The 23,168-nt window shown below is 49.1% G+C and overlaps 1 protein-coding gene across 5 annotated transcripts in view; it reads left to right on the plus strand.

The window, feature by feature from the left end:
- The window catches only part of LOC133342381 (SPARC-related modular calcium-binding protein 1-like), a 68,920-nt gene that overhangs the window by 19,926 nt on the left and 25,826 nt on the right, over positions 1–23,168 (plus strand). For all 5 annotated transcript variants that reach the window (XM_061551510.1, XM_061551513.1, XM_061551511.1 and 2 more), the window contains exons 4-7: positions 5,418–5,517; positions 7,870–7,920; positions 17,272–17,325; positions 19,198–19,284. In XM_061551510.1, coding sequence (XP_061407494.1) covers positions 5,418–5,517; positions 7,870–7,920; positions 17,272–17,325; positions 19,198–19,284 — 292 coding nt within the window. The remainder of the gene's footprint in view (positions 1–5,417; positions 5,518–7,869; positions 7,921–17,271; positions 17,326–19,197; positions 19,285–23,168) is intronic.

Consider the following 23,168-nt stretch of genomic DNA (forward strand, 5'->3'; position numbering starts at 1 on the left):
TCGAGAATCCGTTGCTGAAACTGCCATCGTGAATATTTTTTTTTTATATATTACGTGTAATGTGATGTATGGTGCGGTGACACGGTCGAACGGTAGCATGTTCGCCACCTATTTTGAGAGGTACCACTTTTCGTACCCAGCGGCTGCCCTGATCATGACTGCAGGTGGAATGACCAGGATAATACTCCGTGCCGTCTGCTACGCAGCGAACGTTAACGATCCCGCGACGCCATTCGCAAAGCGTGGGTCAGCGTGCGTGCCTGGTCCCAGGCTCCAAATCTGTCAAATTCAAAAGTGACCAGCGTATGACTTCATTGGGATTGCACGTAACAATCATCACCCTCACCTTTACTAGCAGATTAACACCCCGTTTGCCGGCCAGGTGCTGGGTCACCTGGTGCCCACAGGGACAGCTGCCACTGGGGGTGCCCTTTTAAACGTGATGAGGTGAGATGAGATACGAAGTGCTTCGAGAAGCTCCGGCGTGTAGGGTCGCTCGATCAAAGCAAAATCATTCTTCTTTTCATTAATTATATAGTTATATATCATAGTAGCTAGAAAATTTCCATGAACAAATCACATGAGCGGTAATTTCTTACACGATTTGATGCATGTGCTGTGACCCATGACCTGGGCCTTTGGTAAATACTCACCTCTCAAATTTAATTCCTTCGCATTTTTTTGTGATAATCGCGGGAGATGAGTACGAGCCTAGAAGGCCCAAAAAATACCAAACGGCCAGCAAACAAAAGAGCACTAATTTAAGATATAATAGATAAGAAAAAAGAGTCGTTTCTTGAATTTGAGCAAGGTGGCAATAAGAACTTTGTGCAAGTATTTTGACCAGCAGGAGCAGTGGTTGAACACGGCGCAGACGACAGAACAGTCTGGTATCCCGAGATCTAGGCATGGTCAAAGGAATCGAGTTGCGTCAGCCGCCTTCACGGGACCCACACTAACCAGTGTGGTGAAGTATGGTCATATACGCCCGCACGACTCGCAACAGCGTGGGGAGGCCCTCATCCAGCAGTGGACTGACAAAAAGGGATAAATATGTTGCTTACGAAGCATTTGAGGACCTGGAAGTTGTTTTTTGCTGCCACGGAGACTGGGGGGAGACCGTTGATCGATGTTCGCTCACCGGGCTGACGATGGCACCAGTCGTGGCGAATTGCCCGATGGTGCTGGATGCAATTACCAGCGAAACGTCGTACTACTCAAAAATTTTAAATGTTGTGGTTTCACGCTTCAACACACCGGTGGGCTAAAGCAGTGAACTATTTGTCTTTTGTCAACGTGACACTTTTTTAACTGATTGGCCGTGTCGGGTGGTGGTGGTGGAGGGTTACGACACATTTATAAATAACGCGATCTAACACCCAAAAACGTTGATTATGAGTCGTGACTTCTCACCGAACGGAATGGGCCACGCGAAGGCGCCCTCTGCCATCGCCGCTGTTGACCGCTCTTGGGTCCGGTGATGTCCAGCATCCCGCGCGTTCATCTCGCAGACGCGCAGGCGCCACTTAAACCGCGACGCCACGGAGAAAACACATCGCCAGATAACACAACACGGCCCTTTCAAAGCACTAATCGAATTAGGCAATTTATTATTCAATCAGGTTTTAAGAAGCGATTACAGAAACTAAATTACAGCAAACAGTAATTTGGCTGCTTTAATAAGATTTTTTTTAAACCCCTGCCTGTTAGCCGTTCCAGCGAATCGTAATTTGTCGAAGAGATTCCAGTGAATGTTGTGTCCACCCCTCCTCCTCCTCCCGTATTGAAACACACTGCTCGACTGAGGCTCTGAATGCGCCCCAATGCAGCTATCAAAATGCCCATACTGTTAACGTGCAGCGGGGGGGGGGGGGGGGGGGGGGTGCACCGAGTTCAAACGAATACAAGAGCTCAGTCAGCGAGCCACGCACACGCTCAGCCGTGTGCACGGTGAATGAGAGGCGACGTGGTTTAGCGTGCCCGGCCTTCTCTGCCGTGGCGTGAGGGGCAGATGCTGGCTTCTCTGTCTCGTGCACTGCGGTGGCCCGCAGTTCCTTTGGGATTTCAAAAGCCACGCGTTAAATAAGAGCGTCAAATGAAATACGTGTTCAATCTTGATTTGAAGCTTTCGCGACTGCAGGAATATATGCTCTTTGGTTCTTTCGGTAAAGTCACATAGGTAGAAATAAAATAATTTAGTAATAATATTATAAAATAAAATACGTGTTTATTCATTACTTTTGCGCGGGTTGCCGACTGAGCACAGGCTCAAAGGCGTGCAAGTGTCTCGCGGGCCAGCAACAAACAGCACTCTTTGTTCAAGCTGTAATCGACGAGGGTTGACACGTTTCTTCGAATTGAGCAAAGTTGTTAACGGCTGGGGTGAAGGAGACGATGGGAGTCAAAGAGTCCCATCGTGCTTTCTGGGAGTGAAAATAGAAACGAAAGCGACCAAGAAAACACACACAACACCCGCGACAAATCTTACGAAGGCATTTTTGTTGTAAACTTTTACATTTGATTCGTTTGTAACGGCAAACATGCTGACGGTCAGACCCATCATACGGGAGTTTTTTTTACGTTTTGATTTTCAGCAGAAGAAAGTAAAGCTGTCATAACGATCGTGAAGCATCACAGGATTTATTCTCTCTTTTAGCATCAGCGGTGCAGTCATAAACAAATTAATTAATAAATAAACACCCCCCCCCCCCATTGGAATTGCGGGGACGTTATTCCCACTGAAAAAAAAAAATCTAAATTCCAGGCGAAAAAAACCCGTTGGCTTATTGCATACCGTAGGAGTTGAATCATCAGCGATGTAATTTGGATGTGGCAATAACATGTTAATTGCCGTCACAGCAGTCGATATTGCGTACACAGCCCCCTTCGGTGGTGGTGGAGGTGGTGGAAGGGGGGGGGGCACACAAGGGTGTCTGTGTGGGTCCCCCCCCTCCTCCCCCGCGGGGGGCCGCTGGCACAGAGCCATGGAACCCCAGCGGCTCCCTTGCAAGCAGAACGCAAAAAATGCCCCCCCCCTCTCCCCCCCCCCCCCAAAAAGTATTTAAAAACACTGGCCTCCCAGTTGGTTGTAAATCCCATTAGAGCAGGGAGTGGGCGTTGGGTCGGGGTCAAATTTTCACGGATCGTACGGGTTTGTTGCGAGTCTGAAGATGGTGGGGGGCGACGGCTGGCGAGAGGGGGAGTGAGGTGTAGATATGTATGTAGGTATGTTGAACATTTTTCGTGCCGTACGTAGCCAACCGTGCAGTGATGGTGACGGCAGTGGTGGTGGTTATTGTGGCGGTGGTGGCGGCGTTGGTGGTGGCGGCGTTGGTGGTGGTGGCGGTGATGGTGGTGATCATGGCGGTGGTGACAGCATTGGTGGTGGTGGTGATCGTGGTGTTGGTGGGGGTGATGGTGCATAATCGGGAATCTGTAATGCAGTGCCCTAACCACCTTGATATTATATATATATACACACATATACATATATTTAAATCACAAGCGTTCTGTGAATCACGTGACTTGTGTAACCACACCCACTTTAAATCCCTCCCTTCTCCCCGCCCGCTATGAAAACAGACTCTGCTCCGTACGATTCACTTCTGCTTGCTCCATCCTTCTCCGCCTTCCCTCTCTTCCCACCCCTATCCTCATCATCATCACCCTTTCATCATCATCACCCTGTCATCTTCGATATATTGACCCAGTCAATCCTTCTTCCCTTCGTCCAATTCCTGCCTGGCAATGCTTTCTTCCTCGTGCTCATCTTGAGCCATGCCTTATTTGTCTATCTTGTGGACTATTTTTGTTTTACCAGGTAAAACCCACTGAGCGATACGGTTCTTTGTCAGAAGCAGCGACCTAGCTACAAATGATAGCTCAACGAAGTGGCTGATCATGCAGACATTTATATCAACCATACACTCTAAACGCATGTTGATTCTAAATGTGGAGGGATAAACCAGTGGACCCAGAGAAAAATCCACGTGACCATGGGGAGAAGATACAAACTCTAAATATACAGCAAAGCGTCAGGGTCAGGATCTAACCCACGACATTCCGTATACCAGGCGAGGTAGTTAACATCTCGCTACCATTGGGCTCCATGGCGGTGACTTCCGTCCCGGGCATCCCTCCCTCTTCCTGTTCCTTTATCTTGTTCCATTCATCACATGCTTGACTCTAGTCCCCATCCCGTGGCGTGTGCCACAGGCAAAAGTTTTCTAGGTCAAAATATCCGTTCGAGTCTCGAGGGACTCTTTAGAACTATCCCCTAAGTGGAGGTCCTTCCAACAGCAGTGGTGTGAGTTAAGTAATTGCAGGGCCGCACCTTTACCCTGTTATGTGCGCACACGGACAGGCCACACAGAATACGCAACAACAGGCCCCCACATCACCCCACCCCACCACCCATCACCCCCGTGCCTGGCTAAAACATTTAAACAAGCAAAACCGCGAAACTACAAAGATTCATTCTGACATGTATAGACCTCCTGGTCTTAAAATTTTGTTCGAAAAATGTTGTTATGCAAAAGTTTTTATTTTATTTCTTTCAGCATAGCAAACATTTCTCTCTCTCTCTCTCTGGATTCAAGAGAGACGCGCCACAAAACGGCCAGAGATGTATTGCACCAATCTGGAATACTTTGTTGCGTGTGTAGTTTTGGCGCGCGGACCCCGTCGACACGGTGCCAACGTGGGCCCGGCGTGCCGCGACGCTCACCACGAGTTTAACACAACACAAAGAAAAGCAGGTCAAGTGCCGCAAGTCGAAAGCAGGCGGCGAACAAACCTCGATCTAATTTCTTATTTAAGCAGACAAAGCCTCGCCGCCGAGTCTTGGGGCTCACTTTTCACGAGGAGGAGGATCCAACGCCACGCTGGGATATGTGGCAGAGTTGTTACAGAGTTTGGGTTGGTTTTTTTTTTATTCCACGTGGGGGAGGAGAGTGCCAGGTCACCAGGAGATAACATTCAATGCTCAGAGCAGATGCGTTGTGAAACCCCATGACTGCAGTGCCTTTCAGATCCACTTCTTTGCTCTGTCCTTGACCCTTTGCTATAAACATTTATTTTTTTTCTAACAAACAAACATTTGATTAACTTTTAATCACACGGCCGCTGTGTAAAAGGTAACGGCGCAGCCCTGCAATTGCTTAACTCACGCCGCTGCTAACGGAAGGGCCTCCACTCGTAGAAGCTCCAGAGCCGCTCGATAAGGTATTTGGCCTACTCTTCCATGTCGACCAGACGTCTTGAGTACACACCCACAGATTGCTGCACGAGATCCCACACACCGCTCGCTCAGCCTCCGTGACGAATGCCTGAGGGGGGGGGGGGGGGGACGATGTCACCCACCGCAGACTGACGCTGCCGGGTCTCCGTTCCCTCGCCTCCCACTCATCCCCCCGCAGGTGCAGTGTCACAGCTTCACGGGCTACTGCTGGTGCGTTACGCCGGACGGGAGGCCCGTGGGTGGCTCGTCCGTCAAAAACAAGCTGCCCAAGTGCACAGGTGCCACGAGATTTTGCGGTCAGATGTTGCGCGTAATTATGCTTTTTGCTCTGTGTTTCGTGCATGTTGCTTATTATCTATGGGACATTGTGGTTTTTTTTTTTGCCAGCAACAAGACGACGCTTTGCAATGTGTGGTGTCTATTTGGTGTCGGAATAATCCTAACACCTGTTTTATTGCCAGAAAGGGGAACGTATATTCTCACTATACTATTCATCTGATTTTAGGCAATATGCAGATCACCGTAGAATGTTGTTAAACACATATCGTGAGTTTCTACCGAGTACATTGTGACTGCCGTTTGTGTAACCAAACAAACGATTAACCCAACGCGTCGCTTAATTATGTAAAATGCTGTTTCTACAATGGCACGTCCCGAGGCTTCACGATGGAATCTATTACGGCGTTTGCAAGCATATAAACGTTTCACTGAGTGAAAACTCACTCAGCACTGTAACAGGACATTCCAGATAGTGAAACAAATAAACTTCCAATGTTCAGTCCAACACAGAAAATAAAAAGTTGTTCTTTTAGACTCTCGGCCTAATGGCCTTCTAATCTTACACGAACCAGCAACATTTATTTAAGCAAACAAACTCTGGACTGGCGTCAACACCTTGTTTAGAGAGCCTGACTGCTGATGAGACCCAGGAAATCTAAGCTAGCACACTGTTTGTTCGCTGAAATAAATTTTGCCGGTCAAAATCATTCTAAAATGTCAGCGGGGGATGGACTGAAATCTTTTACATTTTTGCGCGGAAAGATGGAACGGAAGGATATGTATGTATTTATACATATATACTTATAGATATTTATTTCCACAATGTATCGAGCACTTTTATAACACGCTCATCGCTCAGCAGACATCAACGTTGTGCCAAATACCAACGTTTAGCTCGCGTTTTTACCCTGCCAGCGCTGCAAGTTAGAACTATTTGTGCTTTAAGGTTCAGATGGCTCATACTTTGAAGCGTACATTACGTTCGCACCGCTCACATTTTACGAATTTATCATAATCATGGGAGCTCTACGCCGTGACTCGTGCAGGGATTCTGGTGTATTTCGGATAAACATTTTTGCAAGAGCATGTAAACAATGGATATGGCTGAATGTGTTTTTCAAGGTGATAAAATTTCACTCAGCAGCTGCGATTTTTTTGCCCAGGGATCAAGCGTTGAAATGTATTTTTTTTGTATTGCGCTTGCCAAAGTCATAATATTATTATTAATTTTAAAAAATGCGGCCTGACTATTTAAAAAAATCCAAATGACATTCTCACAATACCACACGGTCACACGGCATTTTATCATCACTTAATTAATAAATTACCCTTTTCACATAAGTGAACCACAAAAGAAATCATAACACACCAGCATTTAAACATTGTCCTATTCACTCACGGGCACTGCTCTAACACATATTATAAACAAAAACCCTCGGGGCAAGGAATCGATTAGTTCTCTTTTTGTTTAACGTCGCCATCGGCGTTGAAATCACGACGAGGGCAACGTTCCCAACAAACGGAGAACGCTGCAGCAGCACTGCCGGGCAGAGAGGCTCGCGCCAGCGGTGTAGCCATCAAGCGCGCAGGCGGTGCAACTGCACCGCGGGCCTACAGCCCAAACAAACCCAGGTGCCCGCTGTGCCATGAAGAAGAAGAGGAGGAGGGGGAGGCAGGGGAAGGGGGATTATACACGGGGTGGGGGGGGGGGCGGGCTCCCCATATAATGTCTGACTTCGTCACAAATACCACCGTCACATCCCACATTGGTCTCCCCAACAGAGAGGGCATTCGTCCCTCTGGGTCCTGTTCGGGCACGTGGCTCGTCGTCTTTGCCCAGACCTTCTGACTCATGTTACCCTGCGGTCGAGTGACGGAGTCAGATCCGGAACAAAAGCCGGATCTGGAACAAAGGCCGAATTCGAAACAAAAGCCAGATCTGGAACAAATCAGGATCTGGAACAGAACCTGCATCTGGAAAAAATGCCGGATCCGAAACAAACGCCGGATCTCGAACAAAGCCGGATCTGGAACAAAGCCGGATCTGAAACAAACGCCAGATCTGGAACAAAAGCCGACCCAACGTGGGTTCACCAGAGGGGACGCCCATGCCAAACCCGGTGCCTACAGGTAATCGTGCACCGATGATGTGGCCCCGTGCCTTATCCAGGGGGCCTGTTTGGGTGCGATGGATCTCGACCCCTGGAGTAACATTCGGAACAGTGGCCCACTGACGACTTAGCGACGACTGCCCCGTCCCCCCGTTCAACCCATCGCATTGGGACCCACGGCGCCAAAAACGCGACGCCGCAGCTGAGATGCGCAATCGGCGCGTCCGTCCGTGTGCGCAGGCCCAAGCGGGGAGAAGCCGCCCCGGTCCGACCGAAACCCCAGCCGAAAAGGTAAATGGAGCCCTGGAGGAAATTCCGCGATCACTCTTTAAGGGCGCCGCTCCCCTCTTCCTACATAACCCCCTCCCTGCCAACCCAACGCTCCCCGTTACCGCCGGCACCTCTACGCTGCCCCCCCACCCCACTCCCTGAACGCCACGCGGTCAATCCCAACGGTTCATATTGTTAGGTTTTTTCGTTAAAGTCACGTAGTTTTTTACCTAGGTGACTTTACCGAAAAAACCTAAGAATATGAATCCTTGCAGTCACGAAAGCTTCAAATCTAGAATCCCAACGGTCTCCAGGCCTCCTGCTGATGGCCTCACGCTGGCAGTAGCTTGCTCTCTGGAGACAACAACTGGGGCTGTAACGATTTGCACCCTCTCCCCCCCCACCCCGTGTAATTCCGCGGATGAGCACGAGGTGTGTTTCCGGAGCCAGAATATGCCGCTTCGTTAAATGTTTTGTTACATCGCTCCGGTGGTGTCGCGCCCCTCGAGGCCGCAGGAATCACCTGAACCAATTCCACACGAGACTGAATTAATTCATAATTCGAAACCTTAAAAGCGCACGTGCCTCGATGAATATATCGCGAGAGTACAGATAGATTTAAATCGATGAATCGATGCCATCGTTTACAGGCCTGGTGCCCGCGTTCCTGCCTTACCGCTCCTTGCTGCTGCTGAGCTACTTAACAAAACAAAAACACATCTCTGCATTGGAGTCCACTGCTTTACATATTGTGTCATCAAAATTAAAAAGCAATCGCCAGAGTGACCGAACACAATATTCGCTGAAAGAAACGCAGCATCGAAAAACTTAAAGGGAACAAAAAATTAACCCGTAAAAAAAAGTTTTTCACTATAAATCCTTTATATGCGTGGCGGCTAGAGTCCTCTCGTCCTCTGGCTTGAGATGGCTGCCACCTATGGGTCAGATGATTGCCTGGCAGCATTAAGCAATTGGTAATTAAATATAATATTTTTTTCCTAAAAGTGTAAAATTTTGCAAAATTTTTTTCACGAAAATTAATTGTCACGCACAACGAGTCTGTGTGAAAAATGTCAGCTCGATTGGATCACGGGAAGTGGATTAAAAAACGACCGAAATATTTGCACGGTCGTAAGCGCGCAAGCAAGCAAGCAAGCGAACTTAATATAAAGGATTTAAAAAGGGCCGTAGCGATATGAACCGATCCAAGATGCTGCTTGCGGAGCTCACAGACAAACAGACATCCGTCGATGTGCGTACGATCTCTCTGCAGGCTTTGATTTGTGCAGTCTGTGAGCACCTGCCGAGACACGGTGGGAGCCTTAGCAGCCGTGCGAATGCTCAGTCTCACATCTGCTGTGCAGTGTGGCCTGACAAACGCTGCTCCTTATTTGGGGGGTCAAAGTGCTCGTGGTGTTGGCGGTGGTAGTGGTAGAAGTGACGGTAGCAGTGGTCAGGTAGTGGTCATGATGGTGGCAGTGGTGGTTGCGATGATGGTGGAGGTAGTCGTGATAGTGGTTATGATGATGGTCGTTCTAATGATGATAACTTCTGGTGATAGTAGCGGTGGGATTGGCAGTGGTGATAGCGGTCTTGGTGGTGGTGGTGGTAATAACAGCAGTGACAGTGGTGATGTAGGGCCGTGGCGGTGAAGGTGGGGGCAGTGGTAGCAGCAGTTGCAGTCGTGGTCATAGCAGTGGTGGTGGTGATGTTGGTGTCGGTGGTAGTGATGTTGGCAGTGATGTTGTGGTTGTAGCGGTTAGCGTGCTGCACTACGAACCCGGCGACCCGAATTCGATCACCGCTCGCGACCATCCACAGTGGCGATCATCTGAACCGGTCCTGGGCCTCCCCTTAGGTCGACTCAGCCTCAAATATGAGTACCAGCTGCGGTGTGTAAAACACCGCCACTGCGGAGACAAAATGCGTCCGGGCGTGGTGCTGGCCACCCACCCGCTCGTGCGCCGTGGTCGGCCTTCGTAGGTGCTAGCGAACGTGTGCCGGCGACGGGCCGTTGTTGTTTTTGTATTTACTTACGCCGGCCACTTGGACAGCTCGTCGGCCAACGAGCGCCCCTCGAAAAGGGCAGGGCAGTGTGTTCAGCGCTCCGTGCCAGCGTGCCGCCGGCGTATATCGGATCTGCCGATAATGAGCATGTGTTGTGCCGCTCGCGATAAACAGACCCCTAGCCGTGAAACAGAGCAGCTGTATGGGCCACCGGCGAGACCGAAACCCAACTCCTGGAGAAAAAGAAACGAGAGAGCTGTTTAAAGCACAAATTAAATTTGGAATGCATGGATTATGCATCAACACCGATGTTTTGCATTCCTGCCCCTGATTTATGCAACTTACTCACGTTAGCCGACTCGCTTTTGTGGGGTCAGGTGAAACAAGGACCTCATTTTTTTCAAGGCCAAAACGTAATGCGTCAATAAATAATCTAATATCGTGACTTTTATCAACCACTTTTTTTCCTCCCCAGTCCCCCCCCCCAAAAATAGAACTTATGCGAGGTGTATATTCCAGCCTCGTTGCTCCTCGGCAGAAACCACGGGCCGTTGAATCTCGCGTCTTGTGCTCACTGACACGCTCAAGCTAATATTTTGCTCCCGAAGTAAATGCTTGCTAGCACAGAGGTCCGGTTACTCCCGAGCCATTTAGTTTCTGCGCATGGGTATGCCCCGTTCAATAAACTAATTGATGAAAATAATTCAGCCCATAAACTGGCCCAAAGTTCAATTTTTTTTTATATAACTCTGCAGACAGCGTTTGTTTTTTGTGCGTGTGGTGGTAAGCGTGCTCTGCTACGAACCCGGCGACCCGAGTTCGATTACCGCTCACAGCCAACAACAGTGACGATTATCTAAACCGGTCTTGGGCCTCCCCTAAGTCGGCTCAGCCTCAAAATGAGTACCAGGTGCAGTGTGTAAACATCGCCACTAAGAAGACAAAGGTGGTCGGGCGTGGTGGCCACCCACCCCCTCGTGTGCTGTGCCGACCTTCATAGGTGCTACTCGCTAACAGCAGCCTCAAAAAAGTGTTAAGACTCTATGGGGGATTTATAATTTAGGGTTTTTCGGTAAAGTCACGTAGGTAAAAATAAATAATAAAAAGTAATAGAAATAATAATAGAAATAAAATTATAAATCATAATTTTATTTCTATTATTATAAAATTATAAATCATATTTTATTTCTATTATTTTTATTATTTATTTTTACCTACGTGACTTTACCGACAAAACCTAAATTATAAATCATAGATTTATTTATATTTTTTTTTAGTTATTTATTTTTGCCTACGTGACTTTACCGAAAAAACCTAAGAGTATGAATCCTTGCAGTCGCGAAAGCTTCAAATCTAGAATCTACGGGGGATGTTTGTCTTTGTTTGTGACCTCAAACATATCGGTGGTCATGGCTTCTTCATCGCTGACAGGTCGAGGGCATGTGGCCTGAGTGCGGTAATGACAGAAAATGGAGATAATTAAACTTCTTGAGTGCAATTTACATACCTAGGCTTTTGTGTTTTTTTTTTATGCAATCCGTTGCCTTCGCCGTTCAGAATAATTGGCGCGAGTTCGTTCCAGTAAGCCTTCAAATAAATTCAAGCCACACCGCCGTCTCGTCCAAATTCACTGCACATTATGTTGTTGGAGCAGATTAAATACGCACAGAAGTGCACTTTAATAGGGTTGCCTTCGAGATGACGGGCAAGCGTGAAAGAATAACAAAGCCACAAACTGCATACATGTCTGATTGCGACGAGAGAGAAAATATTTTTTCAAATTCCAAAGCAGAAATAATGGCTCGCGTCTTGTTCGCCTCCTGCTAATGTAGAATTCCCCCGGCTGAGCGCACTGGCGACTGGGACACCTGTGGACAAAGAGCTTCATAGCTCATCGGATTTCTCAAAGATAAACAAAGATTCTGATTCTAATTGGCTACGTGCAAGGGTCACGGTCGCTTAACTAACCCCACTAAGGCGCCCGCTTCCCTGCTCCCCGCCTTCCTACTCACTTCCCTTTCGCTTCGCGGAACGCTTCCTCTGCCTCCGCTGCGCCCCCAGCCCGCCCGCTCCACCCCAGCCTGCTCGCTACACCCCAGCCCACCCCAGCCCACCCCAGCCCACCCGCTCCACCCCAGCCCACCCGCTCCACCCCAGCCCATCCGCTCCACCCCAGACAGCTGCGGCGACGAGGCGTGGCGCTCCGCCGCGCGCAGCCTCTCCTCGCCCGCCGTTAGCTCAGAGCGCACGCGATGCGGCCGTAGCCACCAGAGGGTCCCCGGGGGGCCGCCGGCATCGCTCACGGGTGCCGCAGCCCGCCCGCTCCCCCCCCGGGGCCCGACCCCTGGCGGCGGAGAGAGCGAGAGGACGAGAGGAGCGAGAGGACGTCCGCTGGGCTGGACGGCGCCGCCACCGCCACCACCGCTGGGTTCCGCCGCCGAGAACGGCGCCCTGCGGAGAGCAACGCACGGTTAGGGAGTCTAAGTGGGGGGGGGGGGGGGGGGGTGAGAGGCGTCAACCAGTAAGTGCGCTTGCGTGGCTTTCCGCGGCTAAGCCATGGAGCGGGTGGAAGTGTCGCGAGGCAGGGGAGGTTGTTGCCGCTGCCGCTCCTGCTGCGGCTGCTGCTCGAGAGACTGGTGGGGATACAAGCTGGCCGGCAGGCGGCAGCGTAGCGAGTGCCGTGATCTTCGAGATCTTCATCAATAACCCTGCGTGGCCTTGATGGGGGGAGGGTGATGTTTCTGGAAATGACCATTCTGCAAAGCGCACGCGGTGGAAGGATATTGAAAAGCAATGTGCCATACATTTCGGTGAAGTACAGCAAGTAGGTTGTTGAATGTTGGACCGTGTCCCTCCAGCGACACGGCCCGGTTGACACAGGCCCTGATGCAAGGGGGTTATAGGCCTCCCTCCCCCACCCCTCCTGTTTAATTTCCTTTACGCAGCGTCGTAGCTTGGTGCCGTGGGGTCTCGGTGCAATTGCACCGCCTGTACACTCACGAAATACGGAACAACGTGGGTCAAGGCAAGGACGTGTCCTGGGTGTCCTGACATCCCTCCCAACGTGCACAAATACTCTCGATCACACATTTGCCAAACATTCCAATGTAGGACCCTCCTGCAAAAGAGTTGTTGAGACTCAATGAGGCCTTTCTGGATAAAGGGCATTATATAACTCAGCCACGGTCTGAACTTTGGGCCAATAATTCGTGCTTCGCGACGTAGTTGAGCCACCTGCATTCACAAACATGAGCTCTTTGTGTGCTGACGTCACTCATGCGCCTCACAAAAACATATTTAGGCTGGTTAATTGTTTCTGGTGCGAACTTATGTAAAAGCATGTGGGTGGGTCACGGCTAACATCAGTGGCGAGTGATATTTCAATTGCAGCAACCCGCAGTGACCAGTGTGGTGAAGTATGGTCAAACAACTCCCACGCCCCCACCGCTGCATGGGAAGGCACTAAGGCAGCAGTGGATTGAGAAAGGGCTGCAAATTACAATGTTATTATTATGATCATCATAATAATAATACTAGAAAATAAACATTTAAAGTGTTACAAAAAATGTGATAACGGGAAAAACTACTTATAAAAACCCATTTTTTGCCTCTTGATAAACCTTACAGGTATTTTTTTGAGGCACCGAAAGATATAACCATGAAGTCACAGCCCTTTTTACTCTCTCAGTGCTCAGACGAAGGGCCCACAGCCTGGAATTGGGAAAGGCCTTAAATATGCATAAAATAAACAACTGTGAATAAACGACGGTGCATAAACTCAACCAGTAAAAGACATCACGCAAATATGCATACTGGGAAGAAATCACACTCATATTTGTTTGAGGCAATATTCGTCTTTGGTGCGAATGACAAAATGCATTTGAAAAATTAACCCCTCGTGTCTATTGGCTGACTGAGGAGTCCAACGTTTCAAGACATAAGAAAGAAATATGAATAAGGGCTACCGCGAGCTTATACTTAGGGCATTAGCTGTAACGATGTCAACAGTAATTTCTGAAGAATTTAGTTAACGAGTCCCATGGCTTCTCAAATTGTAAAAGCCCTCTCCGCGGGGAGAAAGAAACCAATAATTCACAACTTACTTCTTCGTACGGAGTGCGTGAACGCTTCGCAGTTCAAATTTCCTCCGTTTAAAAACGCATTATAAATCCCGTGTCAGCTGCAAGCATCCAGCAAACATCACGATTTTAAATTATAATACACACACACACGCGCGCGCACACAACCGGGGTATTTATTTTTTCCAACACAAAGTCAGAGTTGTCATTTCACAAAAAAAAAACAACAACAACAACAACAAAAACAGAGACACGCGTCTTTTTTCTCAACGGCTATGGATTTTAATTCCAGGGCGTTAATTAACGCAAAATAGCACGGGTCTCACGTGGATTATGAACAAAAAAAATGATTTAGTCAGCGCCGTCTGCCCACATCAGCGATGCCCGCTGATGTATTTATCGTAGCGCGTGTGACCCAGCCAAGGTAATGGGAGGCTTGGCTGGAAGAGGGGGGGGGGGCAGTCACCCTGGGGAAATAAGCGCTGTCTGCGAGCGCTAACGGCGCTGGCGAGCAATGTGGGCCCTCACTGTTCCTCGCCTTCGATTCAGAAAAGCCAACATTTTCTCCGCGGTGGGTTTTTCTTTTTTCACTTCTCCCTTCTCCTCCTCCTCATCCTCGTTGCGTCGCATTCAAAAAGCACTTTGAAATTTTTCGCGAATTCTAAAAGGCGGAATTCAAGTTCTTTCTCCAGCCCGAGGAGCCATGCAACAGCCGTGAGTAAATAAGTGCGTGCATTTTGTACCGCGGGTTTGCTATGAGGCAGCGTTAATGACCAAAGATTTTTGCGGGCTGGTACAATTAAATAGTCGAGTGTGAGGACTCCTCTCATTTGGGAGGGCGATGTCATTATCCATGGTGGTTTTATTCCACTTATCCGCATCAAAAAATGTGGATAATAGGATGAAATTAACGATCAATTTCTCATATCCGCAAAGAAATCCGCACATCATAGAAAGCCGTTCTTAGCTAAAAGAAATACTCCATGTAATTGAAGTATTTGCATATCAAGATGGTATCACCATTCGTCTGTGCAGAATGTGCACAAGGCTTGGTACTGTCATATTGATAAGCATGCTGGGATTCCTGTTTCGTCATGCTGTCGAAGACACCGTTTCCCATACGTATTAATTACAAACTCCTTTTGCAGACTGAAGAATAATTTTTCCATTAACACTGCCTCATAAAATAAGACAATATATCAGGCACATTTTTGGGCAATTGGTCTTTCTTAAGAGCAAATAGAAAGCGCAGCCAATGCTCATTTGACCGATTTCGGTTAGGAGAGGTTAGGAGAGTAAGTGTCCACAACATGGTGCCTTGAAAACACTGAGCAATAGGAGTGACAGAAAAGTTTGGAGACAGCCGAGTTATACGAATGGATAAACGAGCAATGCGCACGTCCATTTAGACGTGACAGTCTGTCCGTCCTATCCCTCCGGACGTGACGTACGTATTTTATTTAGCCACGGGGGCCTACGCAAACAAAACCCAATAAGCGTGAAATCAGGAAGGTTTATAGCCGTGATTTATTTAAATTCTCAGTTTGTCATTTTAGGTTCAGGATATCAGTTGCTGGCAGGCAATAGCTGTTGGGGCAAGACCATAATTTATTTTGTTTTACCAACAAGGAATTTGTGATTGTAAATAAATGACGAATCACTCATGCATTTTAACAAGCCGGTGTTATGGAACTGTTTTCAGCCGAACATAAGAGTGGAAAATCATGCTTTGCAGTCATCCAAACTTGTCACATCTCAGAAGCTAAGCAAGGTGGGGTCTTGTTAGTACTGAGATTTGAGACTTACCCGTCCTGTAGACGTGGGATGTGAGGTGGTCCGAGAAAGCCGGCGAGCAATGGATTCTTAAATCCATTTGTGCGAAGTTTTGAGTGTTACCCCCGCGCTACCCGTATGCATGGTGGCTTTTTCTTAAGTTTTCTTTCACAAGCTAAATGACCAGTAATGGCATTTGTCAAACATCCAAATGCAGGACCCTCCTGAGAGCAAATTGAGATTCAATGAAACGCTCCCTGGGTGAATAATAACGGGGTAGAATCGTTGTTGTCCGAAGCAGCCGCTTCAAAAAATATATGTATGTCGCACGAATTATGGCACTCACGCGAGTTTTCATGAGCACTTGTCGATTTTGGCGAATCAACCAAACTCAGAAAATGTTTCGTTCCACGACTGCGGAGGAGTTCGCGACTGCACTATGGAGGTCTCTCTCCACCGCGTCTTGTCCGACGTTTCGCTCCACGTGCTGGGGGATTCTTCAGGAACTGAATCAGAAGCTCCCAGCAATGTGGAGCGACGCGTCGACACATCCTGCCAAAACGGGGAGGCCTATTGATTTTTTAAAATTTCATCACCAACTAATTCCCCTGTTCAGAAATGCCCATCTGTGGTCATGGTCACCGACTCCCGCAACTTGGCGGACTTTGGGGTAGACGAGCAGCAGTCGTGGGAGAAAGAGGTTCACCCTCCCCACCAGCTATCCCTACGGACTGGCTGGGAGGTCGGAGCGAGTGGACTTATTTCGAACGGGAACAAATATCACCGATCGATTGACATCGATTCTCGGAGGTTCGCGACACTCGCACTGGATCGCGTGCTGCGAGAACAATTATTGCGAGATTTCTCGTGCGTTTTACGCAACGGGGTTCGCGTGACACGGGCAGCTGCTGGAGGCTGCTATATTATTTACTTTGCTTGAAAAAAACTCGATTCGTGCACTGAATCACGGCAAAGCACCAAATTGCCCGGGGCATGATGAATCCCTACACACAGAGTAACAAGCATATCCCATTATGAACACAAATATTTTAACCGACCCATTATTGTCTTTAGTACATTGCAAATGTGTTATTCGAAGTTTACAAACAGTGGTGCAGGTTTTAGAAACACTGGAAGCCAAGGATTAAATTTCACGATCGCTGGTGTGCTCACGTAACCACCGCATGTCCTATCACCTCGGCGACAGTGCCTCTATGCAACGTTCATCAAACGCTGGTGGGCCCTCATCTGTGGGCGGCACAGAACCGCAAGCATTGCCAAGGACGCAACCCACGCTGTGGATCCACGCCGCTCGTAAACTTACACCGTTACGGTTATATATATATTAAAAATATATATATATAAAATATGTATAATTTTATATGTTTATGAAATGTGTGTGTGCGTGGCCGGGCAAAAAGTGCAAAACTGTTTTCCACCTTTGTTGAGGAGTAGATTGTCTTTATCTCAATAATGTCAGTTTCCTTTCAATTCTTCCTGTTTCTGAACGCAGACGACGGCTCCAAACCCACGCCCTCGCAGGAGCCACATTTCGGCGATGACGACGGTGAGATTGTGGAACTGGGAATGAGGGGGGGGGGCGTGGTGGGGTGCATTCAGGGCAAGGGAGAGACTGCAACACGAATGATCAACTCTTTCCCGTTCCGGTGTCGTACGCGTACGTCATCGGAACGAAATCAGAATGAAAAGGCCACGCTGATTGCGCGCGTTTGTCGCTAGGGTTCTCTGCGGTGAGGACAGTGTCTTTTAAAACAGCGGCGGTCCGCCTCTAAATAAAATGAACTCTGAACTGCTTGCGCGTTCCACCCTGCAACTTGCAGACCTCTCGGAACGGAAGAGGGTTAATGATGTGGCAATGCATGGGAATTTTTGTTTTACTTTAAAGAACGAATTCACCGAAAATTAGTTGTCAACTTTCAGCCATTGATTGTAAAGTTAATGTTTTAAAAAAATTGCCCTTATTCAGCACATACCAGACTAGATGCCGTTCTTCGCAGAGGTTAGAGCACTGCATTATAAACCCAGAGGTCGTCATCCAGCAGTGGATTGCAAATAATCAAGTAATGTGTTGCACACTACATATTTCTTTTCTTTTATAATCCACATAGGATGGCGTTAACAATGGCGACTTGTATTTGGTCAACGCTGCACTCCCAGCGCAGTTCTCATTTTATTGGAAAGTTATCCACATTGTCTTGAGTCATTGCACTGCGAATTAAGTGAAACAGAGTCCAAGCTATCATGTTGGTTTCCAAGTGACTGTTAAAGAGGTTATTTTCCTTGGGCAGGGTTTGTGAGTGCATATGTGCGCATTCGTGTGTGTGTGCGCGTCTTTGTGCGCGACTCATGGAGCGGCGCCACAGAGGTTAGCGCACCGGGCGATGAACCCGGCGACCCGAGTTCGATTCCCTCTCATGGCCAATATCCATTGACGATTATCGGGGCCGGTGCTGGGCCTTCCCTAGGTTGTCTCAGCAATAAATGAGTACCTGGCGTGGTGTGTAAACATCAGCACTGGGGAGACAAAGGAGGCTGGGAGCGATGCTCCTCACCCACTCGTGCGCTGGGCCAGCCTCCATAGGTGCTCGCTAACAGCACTTTCCTCAACAGCCTGGTGTGGTCTACACGGGGGCTCTTCGTGCGGGAGGTGTGGCAGTTAGCGCACTGCGCCGTGAACCCGGTGGCCTGAGTTGGATTCCCAAATATTTTAACTGGTCCCTCTAGGTCGACTCAGCCTTAAATGAGTGGGGTACCTGGTGTTTGGCCACCAACCTCCGCCACCTCACCACCGCCAGGAAACATGGAACGTCGGGCCAACATCGTGTGTTTACTCGTGCGGCGTGCTGGCCTACAGCACTTGCCCTAACAAGGCTATACTAGGGGCCATCTTTGTCTCGGCGTGTAAATGCCCCGTTTGATAGTTCATCAGCATTCACAAACAAATCTCCAAAGTTCACATTGGGATCATCGAGAATGCGATGCAAATCCTCTGGGAATTGTTTCTACTCCCGAGCACGGCATCTGTTGCCTACCTTCTTGCCTTCTAGAATGTTTGTTTTGTTTATCTTGGCTAAAGACGAGGATAAATTGCCGGTTTTTTTCGTCGCAATGTCATTTTTGTTTTATTCTAATGGATTTTTAACAGCATATGTTTCCAATATATCTCGACGGAATTTACTCTCCGATGCATTAGTTTACTGGGAAACGAAGATACTTTGTTACTTTGCTGTACGTAAACCAAAGGAAGATGCTCGCTGAAATCCGAAGCTTTTAAGAGTCACGCAACACCCATTTACGGAATGACGTGTAAATCACCGCAGCGGCTGCGGCGTTTAAAAACCGCACTCGCTGCAAACATATTTTGTGTACGCCCGTCGCGTCGAGCTTACGTTCCCTGGTGGCCGTGTCTCTTTTTCAGACATAATAAACGCTCCCACCTTGTGGAGCAAGCAGCTGTCGAGTGCACGCGATGGACGATCCAACGGATCCTCTTCCAGACATTCCGGTAACACGGACAATGACGCTCACACCAAACGCCAACACAGAGGCAAGGAGCCCCACCCCTACCCCCACCCACCGTGTAGCCTCATGAGTTACGAGCGTTGCGAATGCCTCGTTTTCCACCGCACAACCGAGCCACGCCAGGCCCGTGCCGAGCTAGCCCAGCACAGCTCTGGAGGCTTCGGTGGTTGTTTTTCCACTGCGGAAGTCGAGCCGTGCCGGTGACGAGACGTGCGACACGAGTCCTTCGTGGCGTTACCGACTGCCGTCACGTGCAATGCACCAGTCGAGGTGCGTCGCGTAGGCGGCACGGCGACACACGGGGTGCCGAGTGACATCTCACGCGATGCACGCATCATTGGGCCCCGCCCCTGGCCCTGCTTGGCCCACAGCCAGATTCAGTCGTCTTCTTGCGAGGCTTGGCACGGCAAATAGCCGGTGGAATTAGGCGTCCATACCGCGACGGCCCCGCACTGGCTCGACTCGGATGTGCCGCTGCAAAGGAGGTATCGACGTAGGCACGGCGCACATCAGAGAGCAGCGATGTGACCAAGGCTCTATGTTTATAAGGGTGGGGCCTAAATTACTTCCCCCATCATACACAGCATTAGAGCAATGCCGGATCAAATAATGTATCCCCCCCCCCCCCGCAGATAGAGTGAAGTGGCTGAGCTTCAGATAGTGGTATGAGGGCTGTGAGCTAGATCCCAACACACGAGCTGCGTTCAGAAGCTGCCCATCGCTTCTGAGGGTGGTGACAGCTCCTGACCGCACACGAGAATCACTCCCGTCGCTGATGAATGAGCAACGCCGCTGCAGCTCAACAGGGCTGCGTGTCCAGGAGGACGTGAGCCACAACTGAGGAAGGCTGGGAGTTCAAACCTGGGTTGGAGGTCAACTGGGCCACATCCCTCTGGGATCAATAAAATGGGTAGTCGGCATCGGTCACCGTGTGTGTTATAGATGTAGAGAGCGGCCTCCAACTGCCATGGGAATGTGGAACTTCCACCACGGCAATAAAGAGGAGCAGTGCACCATTGCAGCAGGGATACGACCTTGACTTGTTTTAAATTTTGATTTGTACAACAACTGCGCGATGACTCCTGTGGGCCGAGTTCGATTACCAGTAACGGCCACTGTTAGTGGCACGTGACATCCGAACTGGTCCTGGGACTCGTCCCGCTTCACCATGCCCGCACTGACCTGTGTGGTGAAGTAGGGTCGTATCACCCCCCCAAATATCAGAGGACTTCATTCAATAGTTTATTGACAGGTAAGCGCAGCCCTGCAATTACTCTCTCACACGACTGCTGGCAGAAGGGCCTCCACTCGGGGGAGCTCTCGAGAGCTCCCTCTGGAGAGTATTTTTGGCCTACTCTTCCATGCTGGAATAGGTTGGAGAACTCACACTTTACCCCACCGCATGCTACCTCACAATCGACAAACTGTGGTGTCAGCATTCGTACCACAGGACTCAGTTGGGGGGGGGGGGGGGTTGGGAAACGCAGTAGATTGACAAACGGCTGTGACCCGAATTATGTTTTTGTTGATTATTTATATTTTAATTTATTCCAACGACAGTTACGTGGATTCAACACCTTCATTGTGGGCGCTGCCGCATGCTGAGACTAAAACTAAACTTTTTTTTATTTTACCAGGTAAGGCCCATTAGGCCCATTGAGCAGCCAAGTAGCTATTTTTCAGAAGCGACCTGGCAACAAATGATAGCTCAACTAAGTGGCCTATCTGGTGGAAATGTTTACCAGTGGCCAAATAAATGTTTACCAGCGGCCAAATAAATCTGAACGCACATTTCTCAATGTGGAGGAAAAACCCGGAGGACCCGGAGGAAAATCCACGCGACCACGGGGAGAGAGAGAGAACAAGCAAACTCCAAATATACAGCAGGCGTCAGGATCGGGATCGAACCCAGGACCTCTTGTAAACCGGGCGAGGTAGCTAACATCTCGCGGCTGCGCGCGTCACATCACGGCGAGCGCCATCGCTCAACGAATCGTGCCACGGGGGACGCTGTGCAGGTCTCGCGGTCGCTCTGCCAGGGAGATGAATTTGCTCGCGCGTGCGTCAGCGGCCGTCGACGTCCGCATGGGAAAAAACAAACGCCGGGAGTGCCGTAAACAACGCCGCGGTGAAATATGGGGGCGTGCGACGGGGGGCGCCTGCTCCTGCCCTACCGATGACGAGTTTGTGCAACGCGATGTGCTTCCTCTGCTTCGGATGGGGTCCCGTCGTTTCGACGGAGCGCTCTTGACAATAACATCTGATAAGCGGGTCGGCATTTTGTTCACCGAGGCTGACCGTTGTTGATGAGATCAAGGAGGTTAAATTTCGATTTAAAGCTTTCGTGACTGCAGGGATTCATCTTCTTGGTTCTTTCGGTAAAGTGACTTTACCGAAAGAACCAAGAAGATGAGACCAAGGAGGTTTTTGAAACCTCCTTGGACCTGTCCACAGTTTGCTTGCTGCTAAAAAACAAATGCTGCTGTTGCTGCTGGATAATATTGGTCTGAAAATGTAGTAGGACAAAGTTCCGCTTAAATATGCATTCAGACCCCCAGAACTGGGAGTCACAGGATGTGGCCTCTGGTCTCGACTCCGTGTCCCCCGTGCCAGCCGCCTCTTCATCTCTCAAGTCCTCAGCAGCTGTCTGCTGCGCTCCTCTTGGGGATCATTTGAACCCACGTGTCCACACGTGGGTCATTTATCAGCGCCGAATGTTACTGCGCAGCCCTGGCGCTCTCCCACTCATTCACTCCTGCTTCAAGGATGTCTCGTCGAGCCTCCCTGTCTGCCTCTAATGAGGCTCAGCACCGCCGCTGATACGTTTGCTATTCAGTGGGGAGTGGTGGATCCAGGTGTAGGGTGGGGGGCGATGGGGCAATCGACTGCCGCCCTTGAAACTCCATAAATTAGTATTATATTGATATTTTCCAAAAACAATACATTTCATGTTTTATTTTTCTTATTAATGTAGGGCCCTGCTTAAAAAGCTTTGAAATATTGGGACCCTTGACTTAAAGATTTCGTGACTGCAGGAATTCATGGGACAAATAAGAAAATAATGATTGTATTATTTTTCTATCTACATGACTTTCCCGAAAGACCCAAAAAGTATATTGGGACCCCCCACCCCCCGCTCCCACCAATTCCCTGGGGAGTTTCTAGCTCCCTCTGTCAGCGGGGAAGTTCATTGCAAACGAAGCTGAGCTGCATGTACGTATGTTGAACTTCTTTCGCACCGTACGTAGCCAACCGGGATTCGTCTTTGTTTTGGGTTTGAGAAGAGAACTCCTCTGAACTCGAGGCAGCTCGTTCGCTTGGCCACGCCACTCTCCTTCACTGCTTCTAAAATGTAGTCGGGTTAGGTCAGATTTGTGGGATCATCTCTCTTGGTGGTCAGATGTTCGTGAATAATAATGATACAATGGCAAGGCAAATGTGGTAAAGAAGCAGCCCTGAAATGTCTTACTCATTCCACTGCTGGCAGAAGGGCCTTCAGTAGACGGTGCTCTAGAGATTCCCTCTAGAGGGTATTTGGCTTACTCTTCCACACTGGCCATAGGCCTTGCGAGAGATGGGAGTAGCCACCATCTCAATGGTCTATCTCACCTTGCTGTAGCTAAAGTGTGGGGAGTGGCGGTGCAGCGGGTTACACACCGCGCTATAACCGTGGCAAATTTGAAATTGATTTCCCGGGACGTGGCCAACTTCGGTGGTGAGTGATATCTGAGCTGTTCTCCACTCCCATCCCGATGTTTACCAAGCTGCGCTGACCAGCACGGTGAATTATAGCCACAAACAGCCCCTGACGATTGACGCGCCAATGGATTAATTGATTACTGGACATCCGTAAACAAAAGAGCTTCA

The sequence above is a fragment of the Lethenteron reissneri genome, chromosome 14 (assembly GCF_015708825.2).
Source record: "Lethenteron reissneri isolate LAM-NWPU_2019-01 chromosome 14, ASM1570882v1, whole genome shotgun sequence".
NCBI lineage: Eukaryota > Metazoa > Chordata > Hyperoartia > Petromyzontiformes > Petromyzontidae > Lethenteron > Lethenteron reissneri.